At 40.1% G+C, this 26279-nt stretch overlaps 1 protein-coding gene across 7 annotated transcripts; it reads right to left on the bottom strand.

Annotated features, from left to right (window-relative positions):
• Positions 1 to 1005: 1005 nt before the first annotated feature.
• On the bottom strand, positions 1006 to 25449 carry RCOR3 (REST corepressor 3). Of its 7 annotated transcripts, none has more exons than XM_072856863.1 (12): positions 25175 to 25446; positions 24550 to 24606; positions 18638 to 18715; positions 17031 to 17083; positions 15145 to 15306; positions 14769 to 14893; positions 13116 to 13212; positions 10171 to 10389; positions 8420 to 8497; positions 7573 to 7630; positions 1871 to 2112; positions 1006 to 1439 (listed from the first exon to the last, which is right to left on the bottom strand). In XM_072856863.1, the coding sequence occupies exons 1-12, from the start codon at positions 25314 to 25316 to the stop codon at positions 1095 to 1097; spliced, it is 1656 nt and encodes a 551-aa protein (XP_072712964.1). In that variant the 5' UTR covers positions 25317 to 25446; the 3' UTR covers positions 1006 to 1094. The 7 variants fall into 7 exon arrangements, with proteins under 7 accessions (XP_072712964.1, XP_072712966.1, XP_072712967.1 ...); XM_072856865.1 differs by having other exon boundaries at positions 13134 to 13212; positions 25175 to 25445; XM_072856866.1 differs by lacking the exon at positions 25175 to 25446 and adding an exon at positions 25019 to 25065.
• Positions 25450 to 26279: the final 830 nt, after the last annotated feature.

The raw sequence follows: 26279 nt of genomic DNA, 5'->3' as shown, positions 1-26279 counted from the left end.
ACCCCCCCGCCCCCAATGCCTCAACCCAGCTAATCAACTCCACCAGAAATAACAGAAATCAGAGATAATCATTTAACAGTACGACTGGGCTGGCAGCAGGTAACTCTTGCCACAATATTCTACTACCACCACCAGCCTCTATACTTCCCTCGTGAATTCTTAGGCAAGATATCAATGATCTAACATAGACGAACTGCAGCCAGCCATTCTCAGAGGAATGAAATTCTACTGTACTTAAATTAGAAGAATTAGTGGAATAACAAATTAAATTAATGGTTCTTGCTATCTCCTGTCATCCCCCTGAGTGGTGGAAGTTGCTGCCTCTCTCTCCACCACAGCCCACAAGAGATATTGCAGCAGGAAACTGGAGTCCTGTTTTCAGTTAACTTCTATGAGTAGAACATGTGTGAGATTTAGTAAGTTTGGTACAATAGCTCATTGAGTCTTCAGAATACTCTTTCGGAGGAGCATTTAATAAGACAGTACCTTTTTAAACAAGAAAAAGCATTCTGGGAAAAACATGAAGAGAAGAAACACCTACATTTTACAAGTGCGTGAAATGCTTCTACTGTTATCTAAACAAGGGCCAAAAATTCAGAACCTAAGGCCATTATTTTTTTTGCCCTAAAAAGTAAAAAAAAAAAAAGTAATTCACACACACAAAAAAACCCAACGCTACATTTAAGTCTCCTACAATATTATCTATTCCTAGATTTGCCAGACTACTTTCCTGTAGTTAGATGCTTGACTACAAAGAACTGTAATAAAATAAATAGAGTAAAAATCAGTTAAACAAAATCTTGGTGTGTTGAACATTTATTCATTTAAGAAGTTAGCTTCCTTCAACAGTTATTCATATAGAGGAGGGCTGTATTGTAGGCATTGTTCTGCTGTACAAGTCTTTGACATAAAAATATTTTTATACAGGTGGTCATTCATGTGGTTCCATTTCTAGTTATTAGCTTGCTCCTCTGTAAAACTGGTCTGATACCTGTGAAGGCTTGCTCTTTTCTCCCCTTCATTATTTGGGAAAAAAAAAGTACATTGATACAATTTTTCAAATGTAGGAGTTAGCATAATTCTGCTTTATTTCTTCAGTGCAGAGTGGACTGGGATTCTGTCTGAATTCCAATAAGCGAGGGTGGCTGCTGGCCGCTAACTGTGGTTAACACTGGCCTTGGGTTTAGACGAGGAGGCATGGAATTAGCTGGGCGGATGAGCGGGGGGGGAGGCTGATTTAGAGTCGGCCTTGGCTGAATAAATCGCGCCTGCTGTTGAAGTGGCGGAGGCTGACGATGGAGAGCAGGAGCAGCAGGAAGCGCTGGACGAAGTAACGGGGGCGGCTGATTTAAAGTTGCCATGGGAGCGGTAGGTGCTGGAGCAGATGCCTGTGCTGGAGGTGAAGGGCCTAAACACTGAGCGGCCGGAGTGCTTTGTGCCTGCACAAAGGACAAAGACAAGACTGCGTGAACAGCCATCCCAGCCAGAACGCGATGCAGTTGGGCTGCCACTGTCCACTACACAGGAAAACAGCATTTAAAAAACAAAACAAAAAAACTGAGAAGTTACTGAAAAGAAATCACCAACCAAAACATTATAGACAGCAGAACTAAAAATATTTATGAAGCAAGAGTCTTCTTTCTAGAACAAGAACTGTATTTTAACAATAAAACAGTAACGTGATCGTCACTATGAAAGGTGCAGTCCTGCTCCCAGCTGTTTAACGACATTGGCTGAAGTTCTATGCAAGCTCATCATCATTCTTTAGAATGCGGTTTGCCACTCCACACCAGTTAACCTTACATTATATCACTAAATAAAATGCTGTTCCTCAACCCATGCTTACTTATTTCTGGTACACAAAACACACCTCATCTTCTTCATCAGTGCTCTTTCCTGATGGCACATTAGAAGTATTTTTTGTGTCCTCCCCTAAAGCAGAAGCATCACCATTAGAAGCCAGGGTTCCTTGTTCCGCTTCCCATTCCTGCAATACCTCCTCTAAGTTAAACCGACGCCTGTAGTTTACAAAGAAGTTCTTCACTTGGCCAACAGTCTTGTTGCCAATTACATCTGCAATAGCTTGAAAATCTTTACCATATTTTCGGACACCTGGAAGGCAAAGTAAATAACATAGCTGTGAAGAATCAGTCAGACACAGCTACGTGTGATGTATTTATAGAGAGAACCTATGGGACCTGCAAACCAAGGACTCGCTAATTACGAGGACTTCTCAATTAGGAGAAGGCCTCAATTTCCATTAAAACAAAATAATTTTTAATTGCACAGCTATCAACATACAAATCAAGAACTTTATTAAAAGGTCATTACCCACTCTTCTTAAAGATCCTGGCTTACTCACCAAGCTTCCCAACCTAAAACCACAGAGATCTGGCCTCTGACGAATAAAGTAAATCCTTCAGTGTGCTTGCAGTAAGGGCAGAAGCCCAAGACAAGTTCAAGATGGGAGAGGGAGGGTGACTGAGCATGTGTGTATAGCTGTAAACAGGGTGTAAACTAGAAATGTCACGTGACAAATGTTGACAGCTTCTCTGCGTTCCCTCCGTGCCAGCTGCACGCAGATGTTTCTTTGCCCACAACCTGTGCAGCAGGAGCAGTAGAGGGCAGTAGCTACTGGACCAAGCACAGGGCAGAACAGGGGGGGCACAGTTCCTTAAGTCACGATATACTGCTCATTCCTCCACTTGTGACATGCTCTACTAAGGCTAGGAAGAGCAACTGGCAAGCATTCACCTGACAAAGTATTTTTAAAGCTTTCTTTCACCATTTGAGCTGGATAGAAGAATCTGGGGTTTTGGGACAACCACCTTGGGGAATATAAGTAAGTAGACACTATTGGTGTCTGTTTATAAGACAGCCCAGCACAAGCCTCCAGGATCAAGTCCTCCAGCAAGAAGCAGTATGACAGAAGATCTTTGCATCATTCCTTTCATTCATTTTCACATTGACATCAGTAGGTCACTTCTGTTTACAAGCACTTCACAAGAAAATGCTGCTGGTCCTTTCCAAAAATCCCAACATATGCTTTTTAACGTTCTAAAACTACATTTGCATATAACACAAAAAACCCCTTGAGTTCAGCATTCTGTAGTTTTTAACCTACAATTGGAATTATAATCTAAAGTTTACTGATTTTCTCTCAGCTGTATTTAGGGTGTCTAGTTCCTCCTCTCTCCTGCTTAAGAAAAAAAATCCTCAGACTCTCCAGCATCCTAGAACACAGCTTTTAGCTGCACAAATAATATTTTTAATCACAAATGCCCAAAAGTTTGGAGACTAGAAGAAATAAAACAGAGTTTTATTCCAGACTCAGTAAACAGAAGACTCATTTTTTGCTCTCAGCTATGCATGAGTGAATTACAATTTCACTCCTTCTGTGAAGCTCCTGATAACTAAACTCATACGGAACATATTCCAGTGCTTAGAGGACAGGCACTCTGTTTCATTACAGGAAGAGAATATGATGTCTGATTTCATGCCTCACTTCAGAAAGTGAAGCAGAGGATTCAGAAACTGAGACTTGTTTCAAACCTGAAAGCTATGTTCCTTTTCAACTTAATTGTGACGAGTATGACCTTCAGCTTGTTCTGCTCTTTTCTGCTTTCTTCGTTAATGGGCACTTCTGATGTGGTAATGTACACTCACTGCAATTTAAGAGAAAAGTTCAGCTCTAGGATAGTAACAATTTCTGTAGCTGAAGTTGATGTTTCAACTGTCAAGAGCCCAGCTACATTATTTAAGATCTCTTCTGGGGCATACAGAAGAGTCCAACCATCCTGACTGCAAGAACCTTGGAAAGAAAACAAAGGGACATAGCAGAGCCATGTGGGAGGGCATGTATCTAGGCAAAGCCAAGGCGGGATTTGGCTCTGTGCTTTATCGGTTCTACAAGGTATCAGCTATACTCCTTAAAAGCTGCGTGTGCCTACAGAGCACTCCCTCCAGTGTTTTAATATTCTTTGATTGCCCTACTATTACCACCCTTACTAGTTTATAATGATCATTAAATGTCCACTGCAACATATCTAACATCCTGTACGATTAATCAAGTGAACAAAGTGCCCAGCAGAACAAAGCATATTTTTGTTTGAAACCTAATTCAGACTTTTAGTGACTTCAGCCTTTTCTGTTACTATTCTGTCTATACTTCTTCCTTCCCCTTAATCTCCAAAACAACTGAGCCTGTTGGCTAACTTAAACTAAAGCTGTCAAAAATAAGGTCTTAAAGCCTATTTCCAAGCAAACAGCTTGAAAACAGTGTATCTTGCCTTCACAAAGAGCCCAACTATAAGAAATATCTAAAGAAAATAAAATTTCCTTAGTTTAGCTACACACAGCACTACTCATTTTGGATTCTTTTCAGAGTGTTATTTAGTACTGCTCTAGCATCACCACTATGACTTCTCCACAATCGTGTAGTAGAACCCTTTTAAGCTGCATCAGAAACAGAGGAAGTTCAATACATGTTTACCAAACTTTTATGCATAAGGTGCTGGCATATCTGTAAGAGCTGATGCCGACTCATCATCCCTTTCAAACTGAAGCACATTACTTACGCATCCTTATACAAATTCTATGCTAAACACCACCCAAATGATTTCTAAAGTGTTTAATCTGTTATTCAATAAGAATGTTATTAGGTTGCTTGAAAGTGAAGCTCAAAAGATGACTGCATAGCCTCACTTCACATGTATGAATGTCTTTCTCCCTGATGATTTGAAATTAGCCCTGATCATGGGAATCCTTCAAGCTCTTCAAAACTTCACCCATTTGCAAAGGTGCACTTGAACATGTGAGTGCTCACTATTACAATGTTTCATCTTGAATGCCTAACTCAGACAAACTCGTAAATCCAAGTTTGATGCTGTCTACGCTGCTTAATGCTGTGTAGCATAGCAAACACTGACAGGCACACAAAACATTAGCCTGGGTCCAAAGCAATATAATACAGCACCACAATGAGGCAGAAATAGTTAATGGCAACCTCCAGGTCATGAAAGCTGCAGTTTCACTGTGATGGGATTACAGTGCTCCTGGCAACTACCTTACATAGAGTTAGATCCTGGTTGTCCCAACTGTTTTCCACTGCAATGCTATGAAAGTCGTGCACTGCATTTCAATTCAAATTTTATTGTTTTGAACAAGCCTTAAAACATTTTTGCAATTTTCATATGGCTGAGATCTTAGTTTGACAAGATGATTGTGCTCATACATTTCTATACGTAAATAAAGTTTGTAACTTAAGAACACCTCAAGCGATGAACTGGCCCGTCACATTCAATAACTATTCAAAGTTGAACAGTAATCTGATAAATTATACTGGAAAAGATCGGCTCAGAGATCATAAATCTGAGTCCACAACCCCACTCCAGGCAGCCACACTGCTTTTAAGATCGCACACTCAGCTCTATTTTAAGGTGTTGCTTTTCATTACCTCTTCTTTAGTTACTGCCAATCTCTTGCGATGAGCCCACAGATGACAAGAGTTTTTTCATATTTAGGAAAAACAGTACCAAAATTATATTACTGCAGATTATTTTTATGATTTCCATGGTAGGATTTAATGTCTGAATTCAAGTGAACAAATCACAGAAGTGGCACCTACCTGCTTAATGCTTATGATTTCTGTAAAATTATTAAAAGCACATGCCAAAATGTATCAGTACATTTGATGAAATAAATCTATTTTAAATGTACAAACTAAATGTCCCCATGCTCAAGACAACTTCCAAGTTCAAGCCTAACACGCATTATGGCAGCTTTTAGTACAGTGACCATGGCTACTTTATTTTAAAAACAGAGTCAGGGCAAAAGACAGCATGGCTCCTTCATACATAAATCTACCAGCTCAAGCAATTATTCTGAAGCAAGAGATCAGGGTCCTTAGCCTGAGGGATGGGAGGTTAATACCTACAGCACTCTCATTCCAGGAGGGAGACTCCACTAGCAGGCAGTAGGTAAGGGAGGGATAATAAGCAGACTTTGTCCCTGCTGTTAAGGTGCTCTCCCATCTCCATTTTATACAGTGGCAAAGAAAGGGGACTAAAAAGGAAACAATACATATAAGAAGTACATGTAAATTCAATGAAAACAGATTTCTTCCAGAAGGCCTGATTTCTCACCCCACCCTTAAGTATTGAGGCTGACTACCTTCATAAAGAATACGAAACATTCCCTAGAGAAGAGACCAGAAGACTAGAACTCCTCTCCAGGCAGTCATCACTAACCCTCATTCTTTTGCCCATGCTCCAGTTTTATTATTTACCTTGTCGGTCACATAGTGCCATAGCTTAACAAAAGCTCAATGCACTCTTATCGCTTCCCAAACTGATGCTTAGTGAGAGCTCCGATAACTAAACTACGAAAATGCAAGATGGTTTGAATCCTTTCATGCTAAGGCAGGCAAAATGAACCTGGATTTTCCCCACTTCTCCAGCAAGCATTCTACTTACTAGACTACCATATTAAAGATAGGCATCTCCTTCAGTTGCATTTGGGAACAAAATAAAAAGAGTGAGCTTGTTAGCAATACTGAGAGGACGAACTTAGGACAGAAAACAGTTTGGAGATGCAAATCCCAGTCTGAGGCATGTAAGTTGAGAGGCATGACTTCAGACACACCATGCTCTTCAGCATTTCCATTCACACTTAAAAATAAACCTAACTTTAGGTTCAGTCATCTGGCTAGTAACTACCAGCTATGGCACACCTCACAACTTTACAGACATCCTGATCCAACTGAAGGTTTTATACTAAAATTCAGTCCTTCATTTTAAAGGAGGTTAAGAATACAGAGAAATAAAGCAGATGCGTATAACTGAGCTAATTATATTATCTTAAAAAAGATGATCCATAGAAGTGTGTCAACATATAGTGACTTCAAGACAGCATTAGGCTCTCCAGATATTTTGCTTGCATGTTCCTTGATTAGGCAGTGCATGTTAAAGCAAGACAAGAGTCAGTTTTCCTTCATGTAAATGAAATAACTGCAAATTAGCTGTATCAATAGCCTACTAGAAAATGTTGTTTTTTCTCCAGTAAGACTGTTAAGTCAAGTATCCATATCCAGCTTTAGACTCTTAAAAGGCCTCCACTGGGTAGATATCTGCTCTTTTATTCCCTGATGAACAGAGAAAAGTAACTGTAAAGCAGTTTTACTTCTGCTTTTTCCTACTTTAAGAATACAGAGAGATCTCTTAAGTGTTTGCTTCAAATTTTATTACTTCAACTATTACTTCAGTGTTCCACTTTAGAGAAATTCATGTAAGGTGATTTAGAAGATGATTGAAGGGACTTTTTGGTACTATTACTAGTTTTTAAACCCAGCTTAGCTTTTCTATTCAAGATTTAATATGGGTAACTGAAAGACTAGTGTCATGTTGCTTGAATGAATGCCCTAAATACTCTCACTAGTTTTGCCGTTTTCCCAGTGACTTTCTTGTAAGACCAGATATAGTTTAGCTTTTCATTAGAGGGAAATACAAACATAAGCCTGAGTACCTCTTCAAATCCTTTGCATCAGATTTCAAGTCGCTACTACTATTAACATACCTTGTACTGCAAGAAGCTGCTCTTCTGTGGTCCAACGGGCATTGATTTTCTGATTAGACTATTAAAATTAGAAAAATGGCACAAAGATCATTAAAATGTGTCAACAGCTGCAAAATATCTGAGCATCAGAATGTGTTTTACTTGCCCTACACTTTACAACATAGGTAAAAAACTCTGGCTTATAAGCCGTAAATTTATAGTTTAAGATTGCTTTCATGAACAGAAAGCAGCATTTAAGGATTTGAGCTTAGAACTACACCAATAGTTTTTCCTGTTTTATTGCAGTTCTTAATATCAGCGATATCAGAATTTATGCACAAGCTAATGATCTTTATGCAGATAGAATTTTAATTTATAGTTACATTTATCTAAACTATTAGGACTTGGTGTCTGGAGTATTTTGCATTCACGTTATGTTTCATATCCAAGCCTTTAAAACAAGCAAAAAGAGAACTTCAGTGGTAATAAATCATTCACTTCAGATGCCCAAATGTATATGTAGTCATGTTTTCACACAGAACATAGAATTTACTGCTAGCAATCTACATTAGCTACTTTTAATCAGAAAAAACCCCATATATCAGGGCTTAATTTCAGCTCCCTATTGTCATGAACAAACATGAAATTTCAGTTTCTTCTGCTTCTTTATTCAGCCAGTTGCCATAAAAAAAGCCTACCACTATTTTCTTGTAAAGAAGCCAGACAGACTCACCCCTGCATGTAATTCAATGGATCCTGTTTAAGGGGCTGCTGAAATGCAAACACTATGCTGCAGCAAAACACATTTCTGTAGCTTCCCACTAATGTAAGTGCAAGGCCACAAGTTCTAATATTTATTCTGATTTACCTCAGGAGGTTTGAATTCTTCAATCCCGCCTTCCATTTTCTGTTTAAGTGCACTGTTTACTTGCTTAGCATTTTGAACCTTGGTCAAAAACAACAAAGTTAATCAGCTCCACAAAGAAAGTTGGTCACTTTACACATATATCTTCACTAGGATTGCCACAAGTGTACCTCCTAAGTTAGAAAGAGAAATATTATCGTTTAAGGCTTCACTACTTTTAACTGTTTAAAAAAAAAAAAAAAAAAATACAGCAGAGTTTACTATGGAGAGAAAAATATTTAAGCCAGTCTTTCAAAAGAACAGTTTGTCTGCAGGAATATTAAAAGTAGGACATAACAAGCAAGTTTTGATAATGATGCATATGTTCTTGAAGAAGAACGCAGAATATTCTAGACACAAAACTTGATTCTTAGAAATCTAAGTGAGATGTACTGTATACATTAACTTCTTCCTTCTCCAAGAAGCACTTTTGGGGGAAAAAAAAAAAAAAAAGATTTACGAGATGTTTCCAGTTAGTTCCTTCTGACAGACTGCTTTTTATTGACCTTAGATAATCACGATTTCTTTTAAGGGTGATTCTTGAAATGAATTAAAATATTTAAATAAAATATCTTAGTCTATAAAAAGGAGAGAGCTTCCAAATCGTACATATACATATCTATTAACCATTTAAACCTGACAGTGATGCACATAAGGTAACGTAGGTAAGAAAATAGTTTTGCATACTATGGTGCACAGCTATTACAAGTGTTCTTTAAGTATGGACACAAAAGCAGACAACTCAGTGGGAGATTCCAAAGGCTGCGTCTCTGAGATCACTGCAAGAAAAAAAGAGAAACACAACCTCAAGGCTGTAACTCACCTACACTTAGGCTAAAGAGTGAAACCCACCTATGCTATTTAGCCCCAGAGTCCTGCTGTGACAGAAAGAAGCATATTTCTCCTGTAAAAGAATACAAGGGAGCAAAAACCCCATGAAACCCTTTATTCACTCCATGATTTTGCAACATGGCAGCTCTTAGCCGTCTATAAGGAGGCAGAAATTCCAAGAGATAAGCCTTGACTTTGTAGCCCCATCGCTCCTAGAAAGCAAGCATGCACATACTGCTGTACCCTTAGAAGCTGAATAGAGTCTGTGTTTCAACTCTAAGTACCAGAAGTTAACTTCTTCATGCAAAGGATGCAGGCAATTCTCCTCTTAAAGGTGAAGACTACAAAGCTTTTCTGAATTTAATAAGAAGTAGAAAGCTCATCAATTCAAACAGAGAAATCACTAGGCCCATGATTTCCCTCCCCTCATACTTTCATGGTATGTGGGGAAGGACATCCAGAAAAACAGCTACAATTTTAAGCATAACAAATGTAACTTCCACCGCTTCACTGGTCTTATTCTTACTTGTCACACAAATACTTTTAACAAAGTTAAAAAAAAAAAAAATCAAATCATAGGTGACTTGGGTTTTCTCCTGTCCCCAGATCTGTAACATTGTTTTCATGCCATACTCCAACACCCCCCCCGCTTTTTTTAAAGGAAGTCATCTTGTTTCATGTTATCCACAAGAGCAGATGAACATAAAAACAAAACCGAAGAATAGCTAGTCAGCTAGTGTCCAGCATTTCTGGTGATAACTGTGGAACAAAATTAGGAAGACTCACATTAAAGCAGTTTCAGAATCTTCATAGATAATCTTCAAAATCATTACAATCAGAACAATCTGAGATGAAAACAAAACAAGACCAATAACCCATGGTACCTGTCGCTTTAATGAGATTAGTTCCATATCCAGCTGTCTAAGAATTGTGTTGGCTGCATTGGGACTACAGGAAACAGCTATCACATCTTCCTGGGTCAGGTACATGCCTTTTGGTGGACGGCATTTGGAACGCTGAGAATGGTGGCGATGCTGCAAGCTCTGATACTCTCTTCTACCCAGACCTATTTTGCTGGTCTGAACAGGCTGCTCATTATTGCCCTTTAATTTACAAGAAATAAATCATTAAAGAATAACAGTATCTTATATACAACTTTATTAAAGAATAAAGTATCACATGGCATTGTAATGTCACACTTATGACCAAGAAAACTTAAGCTAACATCCTCCTCTGCATGTGGTATCCAAACTAAGTCTTGCAGATGAGCTGATGGAGCATACCAGTCATTTGCTGGATAAGCCTGCATTAGTCTTAGAAAGGCCAGTTTTCACAACTTTTTTTTTTAACATGGCTGACAATGCAATACATGGTATAGAAATCAGAGTCTGAATACTGTGAAAGAGGGCAAAAATCAAGAACCTCTTATGGAAGCAGAAGGTAAAGAATATTATGTGTTTAAATCAATTCATACTGAACTGAAACATGAAAATACATTACATGTTTAAATCAAGTAATCAGTGAATTTATACATTTATTTCCAGTCAGATATGAATAGTTCAGGTGAACATCAGGGGAGAAAAATAAGCAAAAGCCAACCAGAATGGGCAAGAATGCAAGATGACACTTTTCCCTGCTGCAAGCACTCTAACTTGGAAAGCGATAGTGCTGTTTGCTTTGGGAGGGGATTTGAGATTTAGGAGAGAGAGGATGGATTTACTCTTCCAGTCATTATAACAATCCATGTAATTTAGCAAACTTAAGCCTTTGTTGTTTGCTTTTTTGAAGTGGAAAGGGATAGCAAAAAGGAGATGCAATCTTTGTAACTGCTGTTTTGATATGTTTGGACACCTAAAAATTTCAGCTTTGTCTTCAATGGGCATTGCTGCACAACAGCTACTCTGCATGTATGTGACTCCCATAGAGCAACCAGGTAGGTTCCCTACAGACCAGGACTAGAGAAGCAAAAATTACTTTCCCTGCAAGGATCTTCCAATTCAAAGCAATGCTAAGTACCAGAACAGAGATGGGATTCAGGCTATTTGCTACTTCAGGCAGCTCCCTACTGCTCCTCCCTGCTGGCATCTATGCAGGTTAAGAGGAGGTGGTCATCTGATCACAGTAAAAAGAAAATTGCAGCAGCCATTATTATTATGTTCTGTAGCATTAGTACAGATCAGCAAACAGTATTTTGCTCTGCTATGCTTGACCTTCTGCCACATCCTCTTCCCAGCTAATGAAACATCTTAATCCAGTCCACAGACTTCATAGAGGCAATCTTAAAAGCACCTAAGATATTTGCTCTTCCTTGGAAAGTTGATATAGAGACTTACATCTTTGACATCTAAAAATCCTGAGGTTAAGTTTACTTCTGGCCCATTTATACTATTTGTTTTTTTGGTTCTGCATTGCTCTTTCAGTATGAAATTGCAGTTCCCGTCTGTTCAATCTGGATTTAAAGTGAAAATATTCTCTCAAGCTTTTGTCTTGCCAAGCTAGAGTGTTTGGCTTGTTTTAGTTTTCTCTAGTAACAGAAAGTTTCCATCGCTCTGCACATTCAAGTAGCCTACTCAGTTTATATTTTGCTTAGGAAGTGGAAGTACGCAAATCCTACCAGAAATATTAGATCACAAAATTATCTTATGTAGATCCAAATAGCTGATCATGCAAACCTATTTGTCCTGTTCCTAGAAGTCTATGAGCACACTACTTTCATTCTGGACCTCATGTAGTGATTCAAACAATAACTAAGGAAAGTAAATTGAACAAATTAGCCCTTATTTAGAAATGGCTTAGGCAGCAACTCAAATCAACAAAGTGCAAGAACACTGTTACAGCAGCAGAATAAAAAGTAAAAATGTTTGTTATTAGACCTTGAGCCTTTCAAGTTCTAAAAAACATATCCTGGCATGTAAAAAAAAATTAAAATCTCAAACCCTTTTACAGAAAGGGGTAATTGTAATTGTCCTTTTTTCCCCCAAGGCAATTAGATAAAGTGATACATTGAAGGTCACTTCAAAGCTGAGAATGGAATCTAAACCTATCAGTCTCTTACTCAGCATCATTTTTGGCAGAACTGCAAAGTTTATTAATAATCCTAGATACCACTTCACAGGAATGTTGAAGTTTTGCACTACCTCTCCTCTGCATGAACTCTACCATTTTAGGAAAATCACAAATGCATTAAAATGATCGAGTAAACAATCAAACATTTACACACTTAACTGTGTTTTTCTAGTCTCATTCATCAATAACAATGTTTACCAAAAGAACCTCCCCAAAAAACAAAACCTGATCATACCCCAAACACAGCACTCGTCTGTAAAGCTAACAGTTAAGTGCTCATTAGAGGAGACAAAAATATTTTTCTCTACATTTATTAGTAGAAAGTGTCTCAATAAAGCCACATATTAGTTGAAATGCATAACCTCACTGTGGCTTTGAAAGAACAAAAGAAGTTTTTCTTGGAAAAATGTAATTTAATTTTAAAATGCAAAGAAAACATTTAGTTTCCAATAATTCACAACCAGTAAAACCGTAAACATATTAACAAGACAGAGGTAGGGGGAATGTTGTTTTACCAGGTAGCGATAGCATACATCTCTTATAAAACTTGAAGATCTCCAGGAAATAGTGAAAGTAATGAGATGCATTTATGTCCACAGCATGGCAAAGACATACAACAAAATTTTGTTTCAATCAGAAGTTGTCAAGACCTTGATCACCTAAAAACCCTGTGAATTCAGCAGGCTGCAAGCTAAACCTCTTTACTACAAGTCATATTCTTCACAGTAACACATTCACAGAAAACAAACAAACTGACATTCACCGTTAAGCTATCTGTTACCTCCTTTTTGGCTTCTTTTTTGGGATCATAATCACTATCATTTCCATCCATTGGATGAGCTTCTTCTACGTCATCATCACTGAGGACAGACAACAAGAAGCTGGTCATTTTAGCTATTTTTTAACCCAAATATAAATATGTATCAGGGTAAGACAGAATTATCTACTCTAAAATATCACTCTAAGTATATGGCATCTCAAAGTTATTTGTAGTTTTCAAAAGAAAGCTGTCACAAACATATTTACTTTATTAAATTCTAATAAATATTATGATAAACAAGCAATCCTAAACAGTAGTTTCAAAATTACTTTAAGCAATGCTGGTACTGCTGCCAAAAAATTTGGTGTCACCTTTCTTCAATTCAACCACTTGTGGCAGCATGAACACTTACATGGTCAGCTATACCAAGGCTAAAAATAAAACTAATGTGGCAAATGAAAGGTTAATAGATCAATTCTCAAACCACTGCACCGGGTGCATGAATAAACCCTTGTTGAAGTCTGTGGGGAGCAAAAGGGGACAATATAACATGGGAAAACACAGGACTGCTTTTTCACCAAAGTGCTTAAGATCTAGTAATTGGGGGGGATGAAATCTGCTGAATTAAATCAAAGAGAAAAGGATGAAAAGATAACAGTTAGTTTAGCCGAGTCCAATCCAGTCATTCACACAATATAATTTCTGAATAAATTAATGCAAAAAACCAACAAAAATTTCTAGTTATTACAAAAAAAACCCCAAAACGCTGTATTAGAAGCAAATTTATTTTCTTCTGTAATTTTTCAGCTATAGGGTGACTAAGTAAGCATATGAATTTTAGATTTCAGGAGTTCTTTTCAATAACATTTAATTAAATAGACCTTTTTGCTCTAGCTAGGCAGTTTTCTGTAGATGTAAAACCATACTTTCCAATATAACCGTGATTATATTACTTATACATTCAACATATTAAATCACTTTTTAAAAAGTGCAAGTTAATACTCAAGTATACTAAGTGCAATATAATTTTAATTTCATAGTAACTAGCAGAAACGTCATTCCCTTTATGCAAGACAGTTTAAAATGATTTTGAGCTCTAATTCTCTTTGACTGATAGCAGTTCTAAGTCTCCTAAAATAAGATTTATATTTTTATAAAGTTTTGTTATAACACAGTACTTGGGCATTCTAATTGCTACAGCTCTTTACAGTGGTTGTCCTTTCAGTTTTAATTCCATTCCAGTTCAAAAAAACCCAAACAAACAAAAAAAACCCAACCAAAAAAACGACCATCCACCCAGAAAACCCCCACACCCACAAAAACACTCTCCTCCTCCCACAGTAATATAGGATTAGACTTCTCAAATAAAGCATTATTTCTAAAGCACATCCCCAGACTTCAAGTTTTTTAAACCCTTGTTTTTACAGTTATCCATTAAAGCACTCAAGTATGTTATATTACAACTCACACCAACTGGAGTGATACAGTTCTTAAAGCACAAGTACCAAACCCCTTGCTAAAAGCAGAGACATCAGCACAGATGCTCAAACCTAAAAACATGGTTTGTGCTGAAATATAATGGCTGGAAATTACTCTGACATCTTTACCTAGAAAGACCTCAGTCTCTGGTTAGCTACTTAAGAATATAAAACTTACCTGTCACCTTGATTATTTCTATTAGCTAGTTTTCGAGCCTGCCGATCCATCAAACTTGTCCTAGAGCGAGTTTTTTTCCAAGAATAGTAATATTTTACAAGGCTTGCAATAGTCTTGTCTGGAAGCTAGAAGAATTCATTAACATATTAATACTTTTTAAAATTAAAATTCCACCCAAGATTATAATTCTGCTCTATTTACAACCACTTTTACCCAAATATCTTAAATGCATGGATGAGATGAAAAGGAGGGATGTATTTCATATACATTTTTAAAAAGGGGGCGAGGGGGAAAGGCTTTTTTTATTAGAGTGAAAAAGCTATCAGTCCAAGAGACATGATGAAATTAACTGCTTTTGATTAAAATATTACTTTACCATTTGCTGGATCCTGTGAAAGCTCTTTCCATGGAAGCTAAACGCTTGTTCAAATAGGACTTTATCTTCAACTGTCCATTCATCAGGGAAAGGAGTGAAGTTGGGGAGATCCGCAAGGGACTTCTCAATATTGTGTTTATGCCAGAACAACATGCCGAGAGCCTTTGAAAAGAAATAGTCCCTTTTTGGATTTAGTCAACTTTCTAAAAAGTTGAGACAAGTTAAACAAAACCCCACAATTTATTTATTTAAAATAAAATTTGACTATCAGAACCCCGTCTCAAAATCTATTTACAATTTTATTGGCTATGTACTATAGGTTACAAAACTCTCTTTGGAGACAATGTGAAGAGTGGGCACATCTGTACTTTATTAAAGCTATGAAAGCTAGACAATTTAAGGTTGGCATGGCAGCAGTAATTCTGAAGTAGCATGAACTAGGCTGATAGGCTCAAATCTGACCTGCTTTCTTTCTTCACAAGCATGTATCACCTACACAGTTCCTTATAGGTCTTCAGGCCTTTATTACTAGCCCACTCAAAAAATAAAATAAAAATACTTTTCAGTAGCCACAGTATCATCCAAAATGCAAGTTCAAAGTGAGAGTGGTCTTTCTACAACTCTCCAATCCACAAATAACAGCATGGCCACTTCCATGTCATGTGCACCTAATAAGAATTGAAATTTAAATATATTTTCTTACATAATTTCATTTCTCGATATTCCTCAAGAATTTTACGCTGATTAGACTTTCTGCCAGAGAATCAATGACAGATTTGATGCCAAGTCTGGCATGGGAATTGGGAAATGTAATCCACTCAGCTTCAACGATACAGTGCAGACATGATCACCAGTTGTTCATCAGCTCTCCAAACCCCTGATTTCACGTCTTCTAATAACCAGGACATGGCAAACCTCTTTTCGTGTTAAAATGGCAAGTGACAAGCACCTCTTGCAAAGATAACTTATATTCCACTGTGAACAGACTACAAATACTTTGTACTAGGAGTTATTTTGAAAATCAGTCTTTTTTGTAGACTTATTTTGAGATCCTTCAGTTCCCTCCTCCCCTAACAAAAGCCAAGCCATAAACAAACATCACCAAACTGCAGGTATTCTGGACATCATAACATTGGCAGCCTCTTTTCCAGATAGCAGTTGACTAGCAAGTCTTTGCTATTATGAGCTTCCATCCTCCAAAACTTGATCATACAACTTGTTTCCACTTGTACAGCAAATATTTTTTTGCAATATGTAATCTCGCTTTTACATAAATTGGTTAATTTATGAAGAAAATTGCAATAGAACTGAGTGCAGACCAGCAAAGTTTTATCCTGTACTTTTTACAGGATGGTGACTAAAGGTTATTAAAAATCAATTATCTTGTTTGTTACTCTGAAACCTAGAATTTGATTCAGTTTTCCTGCCTCTGAAAAAACACTCAAAGTTGGTTTGCCCTCCCCCCTTTTTTTTTTTTTCAAATATGGAAGAAACCTTTCCAGTGCTGTCCCTATGGCAATGAATGGTTCAAAATTGTACCTTATTTTAATTCTGATATTAAACATTAAATTTGTAAGCTGTTTTCCTAAGAAATTCTTTAGCTAAATATACACACACAATTGCATGACATGCCCAGTGTATCAAGAAACATACCAAACCTTTCAAAAGTGCACATTACAAGCTGAGCATGTCATGAAAACAAAGAGCTCAATCTTTTGCAGAGAATCCAGACCACAACTGTATGCAGATCCATTTAACTGCAGTGTTTGCTGCCGTGCCTGAAGAGAAACAGCGTTAATTAATGGTAACCAAGGGAAAAAAGAGTTGTGTTATGCTTTTATATAAAAAAATCCTTTAAATGAGCACTCTCATTTCATAGCACTTACCTGTTCCACATTGTATCCATGTTTTTCCTTTGCTATTGCTATATATTCATCCACTGTAACAAAGCAATGTCAGAATTATTCTTTAGTACTTTTAGTTCTGCTATAAGGTGACACAGAATTAGCCATCTAACATGGGAAAATAGTCTTCCCATGCTTTAATACACTGCATAGGCCCAGGTCCCCCCAAACATTAAATATATTCATAACTTTATTAATAATAAATAAACCCACTGTCTTTAATCCAACATTTAATTTTATAAGCTTCTTACACAAGCTAATTCTTAGTGAAAAAGATGCTTTCTTTCACATTTTTACTACAACAAAGCCACAGAGACTCATCATTTATTTATTTAAATCAGAGACTAGCTGGTTATTGAAAGGCTATGTCTTCTTGGAACCCACTCCTAAGAACACAGACACACTGGGGGGATGTGCAGACACCTGGATTAGTTTTAAATTGAACTACTTCTACTGATCATATTCCCAAACATGTGAAAAATTAATGTAAAGAGGTTGTAGATCAATGATTATACATAGTTTTTAGATATTAATATAGTTTTCACTGACCAACATTAATTTTAACCATGGCATGAAGTCAGTTTTCAATAGAGAATATGAAATTTCAATAATTAGCTCATCAACTTCACCAATAACATATTTTTTAAATCATATTTGGCCATACTAGAGCCAGCTTTGAGTTGAACACTTTCCATCATTTTGCAATTAAGTCCTGCTAGTTTTGATCTTCAACGGGTACTTTTTTTAAAGAAACAAGCTCTTCCCATTCACCTTCTACAGTTCACAATTAAGTGGCAACTAAATGCAGTTGAAAGGAAGCACAACTGACAACAGGAAATAATTATATCCTCATTATTCAAATGGACCAGAGATGTCCTTGCCATGAATTGTTGCAGCAAAGAGTTCATTGTACTTTAAAGGAATGAAGTGTTTAATAATCATAGTTGTACAGTATTTTATTTCTAACTGTTCTGCAGAGGTAGAAGGTATGTTCCCTCAAATGTAGAGGGACACAACCCTCTAACTACTGGTAACAGAAGGACCAGGTTCTCATGACTGCATCGTCAAAGTTTACTCCCCTGTACTACATATGGGAAATTGTAGCATAGGAGATAGGTTTAAACTAGATTAAACAGATAATTGATCACATTTAGTCAGATGACTCCTGTATTTCAGGTCACTTTTGAAGGGAGAAAATGCTCAGCTTTTCCTGAGCATTCCTCTTGAACTGGGCCTCAACACATCTTTTCTGAATTTATCCACTGCAACTCTTTCTCCTAGAAATTTAGAGCAGCAAGTTCCTCATGTTTAGATGTTTTATTCTTTTACTAAGAACTAAAGGTTTCACAGACGCTGATGATGATACAGCACAGGTAGTGTGATTTGAAACAAAGATTTAAGTATAAAATAAGAGAAGGTGATCTTTCCTTTCTCTGGAGTTCTCTAAATAAAAAAAACAAAGGAGAAGCTTTCTGTTTCATTTACTAATTTGCAATTTCACTGTGTGTAAAATAAAGAGCAAACAGGCACACCAGAAACAATTATTGTTATACTTAAGCATCCAAATTCCTAAGCAGAGAAGGACTTACACTTGGCATCTGGAATATTATGATACGGAGACCATACAAGCATCCCTCCATTATCTTTATCAGTATATTTTGTGGCACCTGTAAGAAAACAAGTAAGTCTCAGTATTTATAAATAAGATCTAGAGAACAACTATTCACAGGACAGTAAGTCAAACATATTAAGAAACCTAGCCCAACTACTAAGGGGAGGGGAAAAAGAAAAAAAAATCAATTCCACATTATTTCCTTAAGACATTGAATGGCTGAATTTGAACACTACTCTTACGAGGTTCAGTCATAACTGGGTATTAGACAGGATCCTGGTTACCACAATTGGACCATTAAAGTGCATTGCTAAAGTTGGCATGGATGCAAAATTTAGAGGTAGTTCTGTTGGAATAGTCCTCCAGAAGTTATGATTGTCTGTTAGTACTCTAACATTTATCACTGTCATAGGAGTACCAGGTTCTACTGTGTTAAGTTAGGCTTCCTTAAAACAAAAAATATATGATAGGGAGTAGAATACAGCCACCATCCCTGATCCTTTCAACAAGGAACTATACTAACAACTATGCCAGAAACAATTCTGTTCATCTCTCTTTCTAGTTTTGATTTTCTTAGCCACGTAATTTTGATATTCATAGCCAACCAAATTGTGTAGCTGTAGAAAGTAGTTAGGTGTAAAAGTAATCTTTTTTTTTTGGTTGTTTGGGCAGGGGGTGTGTGTGTGCGTTTTTTGGTTGGTTTGTTTGTGCTTCACCTCCACCTCAATGTAGCAAGGAAGGCAGTCCAAGTTACCTAACCTACCAGGAGGACAGAGCAATTTTTGCAATACTGATGCAACTTTGTACAAAGCACTAAATCATAGAGTCTTTGATTTTCAAAACACACTGTAAAAGAAAAGGAAATTCCCCAATACTGGAAAGGCATTAACTAATAGTTACTTTTCATTAATATTTTACAAAGGTATGCTACTACATAAAGCCTCTTACAATCTATTTGTTTACAACAGTTTATCTTGCTAAGACATTGCTGAACAATTGGAGCATTTACACTTGTGTCAGTATGAATTCCTTGAGGAATCACCCTCAGAGGAACTTTCCTTGCATCCTTCTTGGAGAAGGACAGATTTTTTTAATTCAGTGAAACAAATAACTTTTCACTCCATTTTAACCTTCCACACTTTATATTTAGGTTCTACATCTTGTTGAAGGAAACAAAACAAATCAATGCTTTGGAAAAGAGAACAACTTAGTGCTTTCTAACTATGTACAATGTTTTGTTGCTCTTATTTCTTCATTTTGGCAGTTTTTTGTATTTGCTATCATCTTTGCAATCTTTAGATCCATTACAATTGTGAACTTGAAAACCAGTTAATTAGAAAAACTAAAAGAACTCATGCGTCTTCCAAAATGAGATGTGTAAGATAACCTAAATGCACCCTAAACTCTGTAACAAGTTAAAAATGTACATACATTCATAAAGCACCAGTTTCAAGGCATAAGCAGTACTAAACTCTGAAAGGATTTTGGTATATAAGAACAAATTCCTTAAGATAACATTTTACTTCAGAACAAAAAAGCATGCCATTTTTAGTCATTAGGAACGCAGTATTTCATTAAGAGTAATGCAAACATGTTACAGGCACAACATTTCTCTTGTCCACTCAGTTTTTATCACAAGTAAATGACCGCTATCCTGTACTCCACTCATTAACTAAGAGATGACAAGAAAACAGGACCACTAGAGAATGCATCAGAATTTCAGGTTGTGAGCAAGAAATGTCTAAACTTAACATGAGTATACCCTCAGTTTTTCCTTCCAAAAAAATACCAGACACTTCTAGACAAGTGGGTATCATGGATATTATCAGCTATTGAATATTCAAGTACTACAGTGAAAAACCTTAAGTTTCAGGGTCCTATCATCTGCGCCTGCAGGAGATCATGTATGCAGTGACAGTCCCTTATTGAGGTGCCACTCTCACATGACTAACAAGCAGCTCCCACCAGAACACCCCTTTATGAAGCAGTGCTGTTTCTCCAGCAGGAATCAAGCAACTGTTTGTTTCCTTTCAGGTGGCATCTTCATACTGCCAAAAGGAAAGCAAGGATGACAAAGTAAGGATGGGATGCATACAGGTAGCTCGAAGGAAGGCTTCCTGTCCTCAACACATGATGTCCGTAGCTACAGTACAGGGATCCCTCCATCTCCTTATGCAGGACCTTTATGATCTACCTTTATGAGAACTGCTTGTTGTCCTTTGTGCCCCAAGTATTCAAGTGAGCAGCAGTTGCGCCCCAAAAAGGCTGTGTTGTATCTCAAGGGCAACATGATCTTTATCTGCAAGATCCATTCTTATCGTGGACAGTGGCTGGAAACACCAGGTGACATGTTAACCAAAGCACGTTAGAAAAGCAGAGTTGTAAGCCAGTAAGCAAGAGAAAGACCATGAGCTACCTCTCAAATAACAAGTCTCCCCTTGCCCAAACCCCACATTCAAGCCACTTAGGAAGAGGTTTTGCACTTCAGCTGCTGCACTCCTCTGCCAATACCAGTTAGAACACAGGGCTAACTGAAGATGACCCACGGGCACTCTCCACTGCTTCCAGAACAGAGAAACTGTAGCAGCAAACTGACACTTTCTAAATTTCAGCTTAGCATTAGAAGTTAGGTACACATGGATGATGCTGTTCTGTACACAACTCCAAGTATTGAGAATAAAATGAAAATCTGGAAGCATACAAGACTTAATAAGGGCATTGTGGGGCAGCATGGCCATTTAAAAGTATATTGGTTTCCAACATACAAAGTACCATCACCTGCTTAAGAATAAGCTTTGAGAGTAGGAACAGAAACACAGAAACTAACAGGAGGAAGAACTAAATATCTAAAATAAAGGACTGGAAATCTTAAAAATAAACAAAACAAAAATCAGGGAATGTGAGGACAGATGGCATGGAATAACTGGAAATTTTTCCATACTTCACCCCACCATTTAATAATTTCAATTTAAGAAGCCTGGCCTGTTTTCATATGGGAAGACTAGAGGGAGAAAAGTTATAAGGACGTACACAGAAATGGATTCCATAAGTGACCTTAAAAGGTATAAATCATTCTTCTTGACAGCCCCCCAACCCTGAGAAGAGGGTAAATGGGAAATAAGTATTTCAGCATTAAGTAAGCAAAATTCATACTAAAGCCTTTGGGAAGTCCAAATCTGAGTAGAATAAAACTTCTCTAGCAGGTATCTCATGTGTGGATGACAACAGTATGGTGCATCTCCCTTGATGGTGTTCTCCACTACTCCTTCCAAGAGAATGCAAATAGGATACCAACTTATGCAACTTATAGGATACCGTATGCAACATAAGGATACCAGCTTCATAACATCCTGCTACATCTATAGGTGGGTCAGAAAGTACAAGCAGAAACAATTTCACCTCAAGAATATTAAGTACTATAGGAAAACCAGCAGGAGGAGACAAAAATCTGGAGTGCAGGAGATGCTTTATTAACTCAATAAAGTAGGTAAGGAGATTTAGGATTTTTATTTAATTAAAACCGTTTTTTGCAATGAGAAAATTAATCTCATTGCAGTAGTATCTAGTGACAATTAAAAATGCTATTTCCCTTACAGCTCTATCTGAAGGCTTGCTTGTAAAAAGGGATGGCGGGGGAAGGGGTAAGAAAGAGTATGTTTAAACTAACTTCTAATTGTTCCTTCCAATCACAATTCAGTTCTTCCAAGAGACACCAACAAATAGTTGATTCACTTTCTTTAAAAAACTTCTTATTTTATACATGAACTCAGGTAAAAAAAAAGTTTACTACCATCACAACTTCAATCATGAATGTTTTGTTCCTCAATGTATTGTAGAGCATTGCTTATGAATATTTTTCAACACAGGCTAAGTGAGGCCAAAGGACTGGTATTTATTCTACTCATTTTAGTATTCTGTGTGCGTACCAGAGGGCTGACTTTGTATCTTAGACTTCTATCTACTTTCATCTGTCATTGATTCCCTTCTCCCACCTATTTGTTTTACGGGGGTTAAAAAAACAGCACTCAAAGTATGGTAAATAAGCACACATTCTAACACAGTTGGTAAACCCTCAAAAAAGGCACTAAAGCAATTCCAAGAATTAAAAAGTTAGTTAATTAGAGATAGTGCCTATGTCCATATATGCCAACCTAAAGTATGATGGAGTGCCTGTTACATCATTTGTTACAAAAAAAAAAGTAATCTCAGTGTAGCTATGATACAAGCACAGCTTTTTGTCCTGCATTACTTCCACCTCTAACAAATGATGCCTCAAGACTCGTCAGAAAAAAAAAAAAAAACCAAACAGATGAAAGCATGAGATCTTGCTGAGATCTCAGATAACCAATCTGCTAACATGGTAAGTATGTATTGTACTTTTATACTTTATGGACCTTTTTTTTTTTAAAAAAAAAATAATTATAAGACTTAGGTGTTCCAAAAAATTTTACTATCTTCTTGCCCTAATAATCAAAATACACACACTAAGAAGAACAATACTATACATTATGCCTCTTACACAAGACTTATTAAAGACATTGTTAAGGAAATTGACAAAGTAGTTATTGGGGAAAGGAGCATCAGCTGAATTCCACCTCCCAGGAATACTTCGGAGCTCTAAAAAGTCTGGTTATAAGAGAGCATAAAATTAGTTCTGTAGTTACAAACACAATGATATTATTGCATATACAGTTTACAAAATTGAAACCACAGAACCTCAGTTGTCCTACAAGGGGTGAAAGAGTTCTTTTAATCAAAAGAAAAACAAACACTATGTGTTTTTCTACTTTAAGTGGCCTGTAGGAAAAACAAGCCCAGGCTGCACCTTAGAAATTATCATTTTTATTTATGTTTATTTTTATGTAGGCAATGTAAAAAATAAAGGGTGTAAACGGTTAGTCTTATTAACAAAGAGACCTAGGCTACGCGCTCCTTTCTAGGGGAAAGGCATTCCCTTACACCAAGATCATGCATCCATTTAATCCCACCCTCCCCCTTTCTTTCCCCCGGCCTTTTCTTTGGCCTGTGGGGACATGCGCCCATCAAGAGGGGCTCGCTCCAGCTTTAGGAGGCACTATGTGAGAAGCTCTGGCCCAATCCTCTTCCGGTAGGAAATCATCTGACACCAATGGAGCCTGTTTGGAGAACAGGAAAGTAGATAGGCTTCATCTGACCACTACAGCAAAACTGATAAACGCTCCTACGGTCTCACTGCTGAGCGTAGTAACGCAAGAAAGCGTTCTAGCAATTAACTTGCTAAAACCGAGTACCAGGCTATGCAAGCGTACCCAGTATTCCTCGGGGCGGGGCTGGGGGGGGTGAGGAAGGCGGCGGAGAGCAGCTCAGCCTGCAACAGCGGGGCTAGCGAGGCTACTACAGCACACAAAACCAGGGGCAGGAGTTTCCCACCAAGCGCATCTTCCACCCAGCGCCTCCAGCACGCAGAGCCAGGTCTGCTCTGCTTCCGGCAGGGCGCATCACTTCCCACCCTTGCCCGAGAACATCCATCACCCCTCGTCGAATATTTTTAAATCACCTTGTTAATATATTATATGCGTTATGGTTTAAGGGGGGGGCGGGAAGGATCCAACCTTTTTCTGCTTCACCGCCTGCCGCCGGATACACATAACACGGCTGATGGAAGTGAAAATGTCCCCCCGCGATGCCCCCCCACCCCCGGGAGCACAGAGAGCAGATGCTGTCCCTGCCAGCCTCCCGCCGCCGGCACCGGATCGTCAACACAAAGGCTCAAAAGCAAAATAAATACAACCCCGCGGCCGCCGCCGGGAGAGCGCCGAGCCGAGCCCCCCACCCCAGCACCGAACCCATCCCTCCCGCCTCGGGAACGGCGGCGGCAAGATGTCAGGTTACAGCCGAAAAGCGATTTACCGGGCTCGAAGTCAGGAATGCGCGCCTGGTATTCCGCTCCGACCCTCATTCCTACATCTGCAACGCAAAGGGGGGAGAGAAATTAACGGCTTGGGTGTCCCCGGGCGGGCGGGCACCGTCCCACGCTACCGCCGTGTGGCGGGCGGGCGGGCTGGCGGACGCGCCGCCCGGGAGCCCCGCCGCCTCGCCGCGGCCGTGCGGAATAAGCCACCTCCCCCCCACCCCCCCGTCACCCCGCCCGCCGCCGCCGCCGCCGCGGATTAAGCCCCGACGACCGCCGGGGAGGGGGCCGGAGGGGGAAGGGGGAGTTTATTTCAGCGGAACAATGGGGACGGCGGCGGCGGCGGCTCTCGGGAGACACTCCCCATCGTTAAGCACCGCGGGGCCGCCCGGCAGCCGCGGGGCCGCGCCGCGCGCTCCCGCCCTCCTCTCCCCTCCCCCCCGCGGCCCGGCCCGCCGCAGTACAGACGCGCGGCGGCGGAGGAGCAACGGCGGCAGCGCCCGCGCCGCCCCGACACCGGCGCGGGGAAGGGGGAGGCGGCTCGGCTCGGCGCCCCTCCCGCCGCCTCCGCCACCCCCCTCCCCCCGTTGGCGGGGCGGCCCGGGGCCGGCCCCAGGCTCGCACCGTGCTCGTCGCCACTGTCACCGCCGCCGCTCTCCGGCTCCGAGTAGTGCCCGTTGGAGGGGCTGCTGCTCTTGGTGCCGTTGGGGGCGGCCCGGCTCTTGCCCCCCAAGAGTTCCGCTCCCTTCTCCATCATGCCCGGCATGTCAGGGCTTGGGGGGGGGGGAGCGGGGGAGAGCGGCGGCAGCGCGGGCTGCCGAGGGGGGGAAGTTAATACGGAGCCGCCATGTTGCCCCCTCCCCGCCCCCCTCGGGCCGCCGCGGCGCCGGCACCTCCTCCCCTCACACCGCCCCCCGCCTCCCCGCGCTCCCCCTCCCCGGTGCCGCGCAGCCCCCGGGAATCCCTCCGCCTCGGCCCGGCCGGATCTAGCCGAGGGGGCGGGGATGCCGGCGGAGCTCCGGAGCCGCGGCGGAAAGATTCCGCCCGCCCCGATATCGGGGCCTCGCCGCCGCGCCGCGGGGCTCTCCCGGCGGGCGGGAGGGGAGCGGGTGGGAGGGGGACTATTTCCCCCGGCGGCGCAGGGATCCCGGCGGGGAGGGGTGGTGTGGCCTTTAGTGGCGCTGCAGCCCGCGGTGAGGGGCGGGAGGCGCTGGGCCGCTACGGCCGCAGCGAAGGGGCTGTGTGGGAGATGAGGGGCGGCGGGTGGGGGGCCCGGCTGTGGGGTAGCGTCCGGGTGAGGCTGAGGCGGCGGAGCAGGGCCTGAGGGGAGCGGCCGCCAGCGGGGCCGGAGGGCGCTCATCTTGGGGGCGGGGCGGGGCCCCGGCCGCGAAAGCTGATGCCGGCTGCGTGCCGTGGCCGGCGCGGTGTGCAGCCTCCGCGGGCGGGCGGGCAGCCCGGCTAGCCTCGGCTTTTGGGAACGTTTCAAACCAGGGTCAAGTCAGGTTGAGGGGATTAAGGGCACGGGAAAAGCAGCACCAGAAACAGGCAGCATTGCAGGTAGTTTCAGGTGCTGTGAAGTGTGTGTGAAATGGTGCTGATTTTTCTTTCTAAATGCGCAAAATTATTTTTATTTATTTATTTATTTAACGTAATTCCAGTGTGTTACCTAGTGCTCAGGTGTCAGCATCCAGTTCATATCAAAGTATCCAGGTTTTAACAGGAAAAAAAA

Source organism: Ciconia boyciana, chromosome 3, assembly GCF_034638445.1.
Source record: "Ciconia boyciana chromosome 3, ASM3463844v1, whole genome shotgun sequence".
In the NCBI taxonomy this organism is placed as follows: domain Eukaryota; kingdom Metazoa; phylum Chordata; class Aves; order Ciconiiformes; family Ciconiidae; genus Ciconia; species Ciconia boyciana.
This window is presented reverse-complemented; position numbering and strand designations above follow the sequence as displayed.